A 12,365-nucleotide genomic window follows, 5' to 3' on the forward strand; every position below is an offset into this window, starting at 1 on the left:
GTACTCCATACATCACTGTCATTCTTCATTTGTCATTATCATTTACTTATGCAAATATGTCTTACATATAGAAGTGCACTGTAAGGACTCATCTATGATATAATTTTTAAAGTCAACGTTCATTTAAAAAATATTACTTGAGTTGTTGGATTTTTACTTTTCACCTCTTAGTGACAAATCAATGCGTTTTAGACTACAAGCCACAATTAACCACACAGTCATACCGCTCTTTATTCAGTTAACCTAACATGCATGTGTTTGGACTGTGGGAGGAAGCTGGAGTACCCAGAGAGAACCCTCATGAAGTCCACACAGAAAGTGCTCCTGCCTGCTGGTGAATTTAAAGCAGGAAGCTTCTTGCTGTGAGGTGACAGTGCTAAGCACTGCAGCACCTTGCCATAAGCGTTGTTGATAATGCTCAAGATAATTACAATTTAAATCTGTGATTTTACTGTTAAATGATTAATGTCTGTGTGGGAATAATTTCTACAAGGAAACAGTTTTACAGATGGGTAACTGGCCAGTAACTGGCCTGACTCTTGCCAGTCCTCCTGAATAGTACCTTAGAATGATGTTTAAATAATGACAGTGGACATTAGGGGTATCTTAAATATAAGTATGTGAGTAATTTCTCCAGTAGTTTAAATGAAGTTACGTGCTGTGTGTAAAAAATGCCCAAATATAAATCAGTTATTCAACTTTTGAATTATATAAGTATCAAGAGACTTATTGCAAGCCAGTTATTTCTACATGACCTTTTCTGCATTGATTTCACACAGCATATTGCTTACGTGATTCACAGTTAATTCGACCACTTTCATTGTAAAAAATAGCAGAAGACATGCAAATGTTATTTGAAACTATAATACATGCAAGTTAAAGCTCTTGCTCTTTTCCATATGGGTCTTTTCAATTTTTTTCTATCCTTGTGAGTACATTTCAGGATTGTATACACGCACACATTTCCTTCCTCATGTATCAGACTTTGTCAACATTTGCTTTACTGCATTCCTGATCTGTTCACAACCTTCTTTGACCTCATCCCAGCTGGTGTATGAATGTATCTGTGTATCTGTGTCTCCGTGTGTGTGTGTGTGTCTGCGCGCATGCAGAACCGTTCTCTGCAGGGTGATGTGAGGGGCATGCGTGCACTGCGGGATGAGCTGGACTGTGCCCGAGAGCGAGCTGCACGGTCCGAGCAGCTCCAGACTGAGCTTCAAAGCTGTAAACACAGATTGCGCAGCCTGGAGCTCACACGCACTCAACTGAAGGTACACACACACACCAAGCACACATCGCACACCATAGAGAAATCAAGCAACACAGCTACATCTCCACTACAAAATACATAGTTTAAAAAAAATGTTATGCAGGGAAGACAAAGTCATTTTCACATTGCTTTGATACACACACACAAGCTTGACAAAGGCCGTCATATAAAAATTACTGGCGAAGGTCACATCAAGAAGATCCCTTTTTTAATCTTTCTCTTTGAGTAGCTATTATTTTTTAAAAGAAGTACCACTTAATCTCAAAAGCCATATATTCCCTCACACGGCCCTGAGGGTTTCAATCAAGAGTGAGTACGAACAACTCTAAAGCTCAAAGCCGGAGAATGAGATTATATTGTGTGATGTCATTGGGATTTACCGCCTGGAGCTGCTTCATTGACAAAGAGCAGCTACAGTTATTGGAATTTTTACACCCAAATGAGATTTATTCCGAGGTACTATAACTGTTCAGGGCAAAAAAAAAATGTGCTCATATCCTTGTGAAACACTTTGCAGTGTCCTCACCGTCACCTTCCCTGTCTTTTTTGAGTCATCCTGTTTAAATTCAATATCAGTGTGACTGCTCATGTTAGCCGGAAGGGTGATTTTTTTCTAATGTTGTGTGTGTGCCGAGAACTCGTTTCCAGAAATTCAAAATGAACTGTTGTGCGGCTGTAAAGAATCGGGAGGAAAAGGTGCCGAATGTTTACGTGTAAAGAAATAAAAATAAAAATCAGTTTGGAAGGTCAAATTAGTTTCATTACATGTTGGGTTTTATTTGCGTTTTTTATCAGTAGTGACAACATCGTACTCACAAGTTGTTTGCAGCGATCTGCGTAAGTGTGGATTCTGCTAAAAATTACACCGAGTTGGCCAAAAAAGGACCAGCAAGACAGCTAGAGAGGTTTGCTGACAGTTTGCTTGTGATTATTTCTGGTTTAACACCTTGTAGCTTTTTATAGTCTTGTTAAACTGCTAACTTGTCTCACTAAAAACACAGAAAGTCTAAAACAAATCTTAAAAATGTGACTTAGTATTATATTATATTTTATTTTCCTTCATTTTGAAAGATATATTTTATCACCATGTTGTCTGATTTTTCAATTTTGCTTTAATAGGTTATTAATGTGGATTTAGATATTAATAAGTATTACCTTATTTTTTTTATGAAGTAACTACTGTGAGTATGAGGATATAAAAATGAATATTTTTAAAATTATATTACTATACTAATTGGTCTTGCTTATGTGGCCTGTTTAGTACACAGTTACATAAAATTCAATATAATATACATCAGTTATAACCACCGCTGTTACAAGGTAATTACTAGGCTACTACTTTGGTAATTAGATTGTAATAACTTGCTGTTTCCTGTTATTATCAAGCTGCTACTCTGAGTTTAAATTCACTTAATACAGCCTAACAAAAACATAATAAAATATAAATGTCACAATTTACAACAGTTTACAACTCTAACATTGGAGAGCATCAGACTGAGTACTAAAAGTACTAAAGTAGCCGGATACAAGCTCCAAAATAATAATAATGGATTGCATTTATACAACACCACTATTCATTCACTCTCACATTCACACACTGGTGGAGGCAAGCTACAGTTGTAGCCACAGCTGCCCTGGGGCAGACTGACAGAAGCGAGGATGCCATATCGCGCCATCGGCCCCTGTGGCCAACACCAGTAGGCGGTAGGTGAAGTGTCTTGCCCAAGGACACAATGACCAAAACTGTCCAAGCTGGGGTTCGAACCGGCAACCTTCCGATTACAAGATGAACTGCCAACTCTTGAGCTACGATCACAGTTGGAGATCATATTTTAGTACTTGCAATGTCTGCAGTTTGCTTCTCAGCTGTACGTCAGCCTCTCTGACTCCCTCAGCAGGACTTGCTTGTGTCTTTACTGTGAACTGTATAATAAGGGGAAATTATATAGAAAATACATTCAGCTGACAGCTAAAACCATTTAAAGTTGCTTTGTGCACTTAAGTGACAGTAGAGAACTGAATGGGAGCAAAGCATTGATAGATATGACAGATTAGAGGAAGTTGCTTCAGAAAAACCCCCAGACTTGACAGAATACATGAAACGAAAACAGTGAGCACGTCATCGTGTTGTTTCAATCGTCTCTGTTTGGTGCCCCCTGCAGGAGCAGCAGCAACTGTGCGCAGCACTGCAGGAAACCAAAACGCTTCTAGAAGAGCAGCTGGCGGACGCTCGGGCGCGTTGCTCCTCCCTACGTGAGCTGGAGAGGGACAATCTTGTGCTGCGTCAGAGAATCATGGAAGTGGAAGCGGTGGGTGGAAACTATGATGCAGTTTTTGCATTTCTGTCCATCCCGTACAAATGAGCTTATAATTGAACTGAAGATTGCAGATTGTTCTAATATTTTCTTTATTGACAGAAAGGTTGCATTTCATGAAAGAACCCCATGCATGTTGTGTGGAGGACCATTGAAGTCTCTTGCTCATGTGATCATTGAGTGTGTGTCTATATGTGCTTAGGAGCGGGACACTGAGAGGCAGCGAGTTGATGAACTGCTGGAGATGAACATGAGCCTCGAGGCTGACCTGAGGCACAGCAGCAGCGGGGGCAGCGTCCTTGCTCCGGTTGTTTCACTTCCGCAGCGTTTCCTCCAATCAGAGCTGGAGTCCGACGAGGAGCTGAGTGAAGTGATTGGTCAGAGCACCCGCCTCTCTGCACCTTGTCATTTAAGACATGCTAATTAACTGATAAGAGAAAATATTTTGACGTAATACTTACCCACAGGTTATTAATCAACAGTAACTGAGCTCATATATCCATTTCTCTTTTTCTCTGTTTCTTTCCTCCACCTATCTGCCTCACTCCCTCCTTCTGTTCTTCTTTTTCTTGTTTTATTCTTTATTTCCTCCTCTCTGCGCCTCAGATCAGAAGCCCCTGAGCGTGGAAGTGGGCGAGGCTTCGACGCTGCGGCTGCTGGGAGCGGAGCAGGAGAACGCAGAGCTGAGAAGACGACTGGAGGAGCTGCAGGCCCAGCAGGAGGTCAGAGTTCAGAGGTCGCAAGTTGTGACTAATAGAGAAAAATGTCACCTTACTCAATAACAATAGTCAGGCAGCCTGTGAATTTTTAAATGATGATCAGTTAATACTAAAAGGGCCCAAAGTGTACCAAGAAAATATCTCCCACCTCTGCCGCCTCCAGCCTGATACAAGGCAAGCAGGACCCATGCTTAAATGATGTTTACACCAAATTCTGATGCTACCACCTGATTGCTGCCACAGTTTTTCAAATCTTCTGTTGTCCAATTTTGGTGAACCCATGATCAAACCGTAACCTCAGTTTCCAATTTGTAGCCTAGTGTGACTCAATGTTCAATGTAATGTGCAGTCAGAGATGCTCTTCTGCATATGTTGATTGTAACAAGGATTTATTTGAGTTACTGTTGCCTTCATATTACCCTGAAGCAGTCTGGCAAATCTCCCCTGACCTCAGTATTTCATCTTTTTCAGACCATTCTTGTTAAACCCTAGAAATGATTGTGTGGGAAAATTTCTGAAATACTCAGACCAGCCATTCCCCATTCAGAGTCAGTGAAATTACCTTTCTTCCCCATTCTGATGCTCAGCTTGAACCTGGGTGATATATCCTTAAAATCCCGATATTTCATGGAAATCTGCTACTAGGATTTTTCTCACAATTTAAAAAATACTGAAAAGCCTTTTATTGATGATTGCAGTTTGCAGAAGGTCATCTGCATGGTGAGTTGCGCAGCAGTGTGAATTGCTGACATTTACATTAATCAGCAGCTTTAACTTTGTAGTTGTAACAATGTAACTTTGCTCGAGTGGTCACGGTAATGCACACAGACAGAAGAGAAATGACAACTGGATAACATGCAAATCAGGTTTTATATATAGTTTTCCATTTCCCTTGCGTGTCTTGTTATTGATATGATCATTATGTTGGGAAAAATTTTTTTTAATTAAGAATGTTTAATTACGATACCAGCAGGCCTGCCATCTCTGAATATATCTAAGTTGTTAAAGATGTAAATGAAGCTGGAAAAACAGGATGCAACAAATGAAGGCATTAAAGACCCATCTCCCCTCGCTGCAGGCTGATTCTCCAGATGCAAAGGATGAGCTGGCCTGCCTGGAGATGAAACATCAGGAAACATTTAGGGAGGTGAGCACAGAGCAAACTGAAGGCTTTACCAAACAGTTACTGTTCTAACAATCATCTTTTCTTTTTTTTACCGTCACATTGTTGACTGGTAGTAAATTGTTCTGACGCTAATGCAAGGTACCGTCCCTACACACTGCTCCCCGGGCGCCTGCTTAGTGGGCTGCCCACTGCTTCACTGAGTGAATGGGTCAAATGCAGAGAAAAACAAGTAATTTCCCCATGGGGATCAATAAAGTATCCATTATTATTATTATTATTATTATTATTATTATTATTATTATTATTATTATTATAAGTAATATTGCTTTTTTAGCCAATGTAAAAACCCTTCTCTGCCACATGTATTATGTAGCCATATATAATAAATTCATAGCATGTGTGAGCAGCGTTGTGTTGTAGTGGAGCAGAATTCTGGTGCTGAATCAATTTGTTTTTATTTATTTATCATCAGCAGAAAATTAGCTGCAGTATTCGACATTTTTACAAAAATAATGGCTCACTTGTGTTTGAAATGGATTGCTCGCAGACTCTACAACCCTCCTTCAGTGTTTTTTTTTTTTCTTTTAAATTTCTACTCGTTGTTTCCATCCTCCAGCCTGAGAATTGACTGTTTTGGCTGTCAGCCTCATAGCTTACATCTGCCTCTACCAGCAGCAGGAACAAGTGAAAAAGATTTAAAAATACTGTGTATGTTAGCCTCCCAACACCAGATGACTGACAGGTGGAGCTGGTGGACACCATAAGAGAGCTAAAAGTATAGAAATATTGTTCTATAGTTCTCATTAACTGTTAGTTATTTAAGTAGTAAAGTGTGGTGAAATGTTGTGTTGTTATTGTTTGCTGCCCAATATGACAGAAACGCAGGAATGAATGTTAGCTTAAACAAAGGGAAACATAATTAACTGCAGTTAATACTGCATTTAACTGTGTCCGCATAGCTTTGGGGTTTCCCACCAAATGAAATCTGGGGGCAGACGCTATATCCTTAGAATAATAATACAATATTTAGGGATAATGATAAAAAGGGATAATGATATTTATTAAAAAAAAATTATATATACTGAACAACCATTTAGCGGTGATTATAACTTGTAGGTGGCAACATTTATCAGTGCAAACAAAATGAAGGGTATTTTCTGTCCTTCTTTTCCGGTGAAGCACTGTCACCAATGACAGCGGTACCAGACTTAAGTTAATGTGTGAAATTGTTGTCACAACAAGGTACCAGCAGCAGCAGCACTATAGTGCAACTGTAGTGACACAGTATTATATACAGTGCAACAGCACAAGTCAAATGTAAACACAAAGGTTGCCTAGGTAGTGTTATTATGAGTGTTTAACAGTAACTAAAGTAACTCAGCCTCTTCAACAAAGAGTGAAACAAATTTGTAGCGTGAAGATTCAATTCTGATTAAATGATCACCGGAGGCTGACACACTCCTTATTAGTTATTATTAATCTCTGGCTCTCTTCCACAGCATGTCTTTGTCATGTCTTCCTCCCCTCACCTACCAGTCGGTCGCGCCATAAGGCCGTCCCTCCCTGAGCCTGGTTGTGCTGGAGGGTTCTTCCTGTTAAAAGGGAGTTTTTCCTTCCCACTGCCGCTGCTCATAGGGGGTCATATAATTTTGGGGGTTTTCTCTTTTTGTATTATTGTAAGTTCTTTACTTTACAATATAGGGCAATTTGAGGCAACTGTTGCTGTGATTTGGCACCACATAAATCAAACAGAATTGAATTTGAATTGGTTTTTATTGTTCACAGGCTTCTCTGGGTTTGTGTTGTGTGTGTCCCATAAACATATGGCCTTGATTTGTCACTGATGTCACAAGATAAAACTTTTTTATAATGTATTATTGTATTATTGTGGACAGTGTGATTTGACATTATTTTAACACTTTTAAAAAAACTAATATTTTAAGTAATAAATAGTAAATGTGTTACGATTAAAACAACCAATCTGAGTATGACACGTAAAAGACACTTGAAGGCTGTGCTTTGCATTCCCTCAGATGAAATATGGTAATTAAATGTTACTCAGTTCACAACATTATACTAGAATTTGCGAATGGTGCTGTGTGACGGATCTCAGGCATACTGAGTTTTCTGTAGTTATTTGAGTGGAGGAGTGCTTTTATATTGTGTTGTTATAACCAAAGATCATTTAAATCGATCAGTAATTTCCCTGTCTGTCCTTCTCTCGTTTTTCCCTACTTCATTGTCTTTTCTTTTGTATCGAAACTGGATGTATTCTGAGGAAAAGGGGGTGATTTCAGTTTTCTTACCCACCATGCATTCAAGTTCAATCACTGTCAGCACATGAAAGGAAACAGTGACAAAAAAGGGATATTTCAAAGCTTTGAAATGTCTTTAAATTTCTCTCCAATTATTCTTTTCAGTTTCAAAACTTGAAGAATGAAAATGCCACTTTGAAACAGCGTCTGGAAAAGCTTGTGACCAAACTTCAACACCTAGAAGACAAGAGGAAGGAGGAAGGAATGAAGATGCCAGACAGAGTGGAAGAGGAGGGGGAGGGAAACAAGGTGGTGAGAGGAATCCAGGGATCTGAATCCTGCAGGGGAGAGGGGGAAGGAAGGGTTAAAATGATGGAGGAGAAGGAGAAAAGAGGAGAAGTCATCGGGACTCACCGTGAAGCAGGAGTTGGTGAAGAGATTCTTCATGTTCAGATGGGAAAAGATGAACCATGCAATGAGGTGATCCAGACCAATAGAAGAGGAGAGGCTGAGGGAGGGCAGAAAGAAAGGGAGAAACAGGAAAAAGAAAGTGAGCCGAAGAAAGAAAAGACTGAATTACCAATAAGTTCAGAGATACAGAAACAATCAGTTGAGGATAAAGTAGAGACTATAGCTACACACCTGGCCGTATGTTCCCTGACTAGTCCTGATATGGAGCTTCTGACAAAACGACTCCAGGAGGCCCAGGAGGAGGCCGAAAGACAGATTAACGTGGCCCAGGACTTGCGCTCTAAACTGGGAGAGCAGAGCAAGAAAACCTGGGAGGCTGAGCAGCGGCTGGTACTCGTCGAGGCTGAGCTGCAGCGTCTGAAGAAAGCCGGAGAAAGTTTGGTGGAGGCCCGCAGGCAGATAGAGGTATGGCTGGCTGTAGTGGTTAAGTTGGAGACTGTAGAAAGTAGATATTAATGGTCGGTGAAACAAGTGAAAACGTGGGCGTTATATTATTGTATAATTGTGTTTATAATGTGTTTCTTGTGTGCAAAGCGCCATCAAATGTTCCCGCTACAACACCCATAAAAAGCAAAAGCTGAAACTGATTTAAAATTGACTGCCAGCCACTTAATGATCGACTCCTTGTGCAGCTATAAACTGCTTTCAGGGCTAAGCACATGTTTAGATCGCTCCTTGGAAATCCCTCTCTGACCACTTGCAGTAATACATCTGTGACTCATGATGGATCTTAGCTTTCATCTTGAGAAAGAGAACACATTTTCTAAGGGAGAGTCGTAAGTGACAAATGTATTGGGCACAAACAATGGTAAATATAGAAAAAAAGTCTGGGTTTTCAATGTACTGTGAAAGACGTCACTTTTAAACGTGTCACAGTCAGGGAAAGTTCACGCTTACAGTTACAGTGCAACTCTGCACTAACAGTCTGACCTTGATGATGGACAACTGTATGGAGCGCAGCACTGTAAATGTTAAATAAAATGAACTTTTCCACTGAACCGTGCTCTTTGGTCTCTGGGTTGTAGCCGGAGACCAGTTTCTTATCGCCAGTGAAGATCCTCGTCATGCAACGCTGAGTCAGTTTGATGCTCTTGGTGAAGTTGCAGATGTCTCACTGCAAGTGGTCAAAACCTAACAATCCAGACTGCAGCGGAGCGCTGAAAGTGGCACAAACCAATGACTGTGAAGGCGATTTTTAAAGCTCACTCTTAAGCAGAGAACGCGTTACTGTAATCTGATTACTTTTTTCAGGTAACGAGTAAAGTAAGGGATTACTATTGCAAAAACGGTAATTAGATTACCATTACTTTCCCGTAGGAACGCTACGTTACTGCGTTACTAAAACCGTGATTTTTTTGCGAGAATGTCTCATGACAGTGACGTAAGCGAGTGCGACATTCGTGACAACAGCTGTGTGCAGATAAACAATGGATCATATATCGATTGTGGGAGAGAGTATGAGCGTGCAGCGTTTAAAGCGTGGAAGTACTGACCTTATTTTGAGTTTGATTCCATAAAAAGTGACAAAAACATTAGCGTCCGTTGTGCGTGGGAAGAAAACTTCTTTTTACAGCGAAAAAAATCCCTAAACTTCCAAGCAAGCACCGAGTGCGCTACGACGTAATGGGAAACTCACAGAGAAACTCGCGGATTCTTCAACGCCACTTCTGCTTTACAGGTTAAAATAGAGCAAAAGGACCGCTAGTCTTTGATTTCATTTATTTTCTGCTGTGTTTTACTTGCATCTGTTTGAAAGAGTGAGTGTAAACACACACAAAAAAAATTATTTTATCTGCTGGAATGTGCAGAAAATAGGTTTAAATGTTTAATCAAATTTCTTCCAGTCAGAGAATGTTGCATATAATTAAATTTTTGCTTGATGCATAAAGTTAAAAGATTAAAACTAATAAAACAAGTTTTAAAAAGAGACTTTTCCATTTGATTACATTTTGTATGATGGATTATGTAGAAAAAGTAGAATTGGGCTGAAAGATCTATCGCTTTATCACCTATTCAGGTTGTAAATCGTGTTTTTAAAAAGTAACTAAGTAACTAAGTAATTAATTACTTTTGAAAATAAGTAATCAGTAAAGTAACGGGATTGTTTTTTGGGGGAAGTAATAGGTAATTAGTTACTGATTACTTTTTTCAAGTAACTTGACCAACACTGCTCTTAAGTTATTGGGTTATTTTTGGTTATAAGTATGAGCTGCATGGAGTCATCCTACTACAAAATTGGTATCAAGTTTTCTGGTTTTTCAGTTTTTTTTCATAATATTGTCTCTGATTATATACATTACAATTAAAGTAACTCAGTAAATAACAGAAACAAAGATTCAAAAAGTTCACACATCAGAATTGTTTTCAGCAATAACAGTGGCGTGGCTCTTCACTCCAAACTAAAATATCTATTACAAAAACAGCTTTTATATTGATTGTCATAAAAATTTGTTCAGCCAGATGAAAATTTTTAATTTCTTTGGTAAGTTTCTGATCTACACTGTCATGATTATCATACAAAAAGGTGATTTTTGTACTTAGCTGTACTTTACATTAAATGCATGATGGAAAATATTTGCAAACATGGTGGAACTTGAAGCTCACCAGGTTGCTTTTGTGAGCATTTTTGCATTTTGCTCAGGGCAGCAGTGTGCCAGAGTAAAGCCTCGCAAAGCTGCAAGAGTATCTGGGATTGTTTGTGCTTTTGCACACTCATCAAACCTGCAGTGCACCAACAACAGACCCTTTGTGTTGTTTGCCAGTTAACTGGAATTATTAGGAAATGTATTTACTCAACACTTCCTTTAAAGCTGTAGGTTTGTAGTTCTTTCCTAGAAATCATATATATACAAGACTCATTCAATTACTGGAAAAATATAAGAATGTTTTGTAGTAATAGTAAATGCACATGCTATACATCGAGATTTCAGATGTTTCTAACTGCTTTTCTCTCAGGTTCTTCAGTCTGAGGGTCTAGTTATGGAGGAGGAGTTGTGTCGCTTACGAAGCCAAGCAGAGCTTCACAGGATGCAGACCACAATCATCGCCACTCTGGAGGGAGAGCGGGCTACACTCGAGAGAGAAAGAGACACGCTGCGCAGCTCCTTGGACGCCTTGCGCTCCGCCCAACGCAAGGTTGGAGAGTACACAGCCACAGACTTGCACACACAATATAAAGACGCCAAATATGCCCATGAACATGGCAGATGACACTGGACTTAAGAGGGAAATAGAAGAAGAAGGGCAGATAAAAAACAGAAGAGTTCAAAATTTTCTTAAAGTCAACCTCTGTGGTCTGCTTAAATAAAAACATCCCATCTGGATTCCACTTAACCAATAAATTTCAGTATTTCAGCAAGCAAATTCCCTTACTGCACGACTGAGGCTTCAACATGAAGTGGAACAGTTTTATTAAGCTGTCGGAGATGCATGTTAACATTTTTATCCACCTTATATTGAGCGAGCAAATCAGATTTGAACTGCAGTATTCAGATATTGACAAAAATCTCATCTGCACACAGAGGAGGGAAGCAGGTGAATGTTTTGGTTTGGCTTATTCAGTGAATTTCTGCAGATGGAAATTCAAGCAGAAACCCAACTGAGAGCCACCTTCTTCAGACAGCCCACTTTGGGTCATTGAAGTCTTTGTGAATACGGTGCAATTTAATGTGCAATTTGCAGTAAAAATTTCAACACATAAGAAAAACTGCAAACTAAGGAAAAGAGCACTGCTAAGTCAGCATTAAAGAAATACCTTAAAAGGGATTCATAAATACCTCCCACTCAGAAAACGCTGTATATAACCCTCCATCTGATGGGGTAATGTTCTTTGGTGACACCCTCCCAGTTTTTTGAAAGTGAAAACATCAGTCTTTTTTGTGGCTGTTTGGCCTAAATGTCTACTAAAATTACTTCTGGCTAATAAACTACAATTTTCTTAACCAAGACTGGATGTTCTTTAACTGTACACAACATATAATTGACAACCTATTGTAAAGAAACAGCACGTTAGAACAAGTGTTTTCCGCTATGATGCATCCCAAAAACCTGTTTTGTGTACATTTAGTTGCTTGCATGAAAAAGTAGTGCAACTCTGGATGGGCTTTTCCTACCGATCTGCCACACTTCTCACGACATCGCATCAAACCAGAGATGCATCTTTAAAAAACAGTGCCTCATTCCTTTGATTTCTAAACACTAAATCTAACA

The 12,365-nt window shown here is 39.4% G+C and overlaps 1 protein-coding gene across 1 annotated transcript in view; it reads left to right on the forward strand.

Moving 5' to 3' along the window:
* ccdc88b (coiled-coil and HOOK domain protein 88B) overlaps positions 1 to 12,365 on the forward strand; it is a 62,427-nt gene that overhangs the window by 14,517 nt on the left and 35,545 nt on the right. Inside the window, exons 10-16 of the mRNA XM_085431383.1 lie at positions 1,113 to 1,271; positions 3,433 to 3,579; positions 3,788 to 3,962; positions 4,192 to 4,307; positions 5,383 to 5,451; positions 7,851 to 8,561; positions 11,112 to 11,291. Coding sequence (XP_085287509.1) covers positions 1,113 to 1,271; positions 3,433 to 3,579; positions 3,788 to 3,962; positions 4,192 to 4,307; positions 5,383 to 5,451; positions 7,851 to 8,561; positions 11,112 to 11,291 — 1,557 coding nt within the window. The remainder of the gene's footprint in view (positions 1 to 1,112; positions 1,272 to 3,432; positions 3,580 to 3,787; positions 3,963 to 4,191; positions 4,308 to 5,382; positions 5,452 to 7,850; positions 8,562 to 11,111; positions 11,292 to 12,365) is intronic.

Source organism: Copadichromis virginalis, linkage group LG2 (genome assembly GCF_057382275.1).
Source record: "Copadichromis virginalis isolate Kocher_CV1m ecotype Utaka linkage group LG2, C_Virginalis_male_GT1.1, whole genome shotgun sequence".
In the NCBI taxonomy this organism is placed as follows: domain Eukaryota; kingdom Metazoa; phylum Chordata; class Actinopteri; order Cichliformes; family Cichlidae; genus Copadichromis; species Copadichromis virginalis.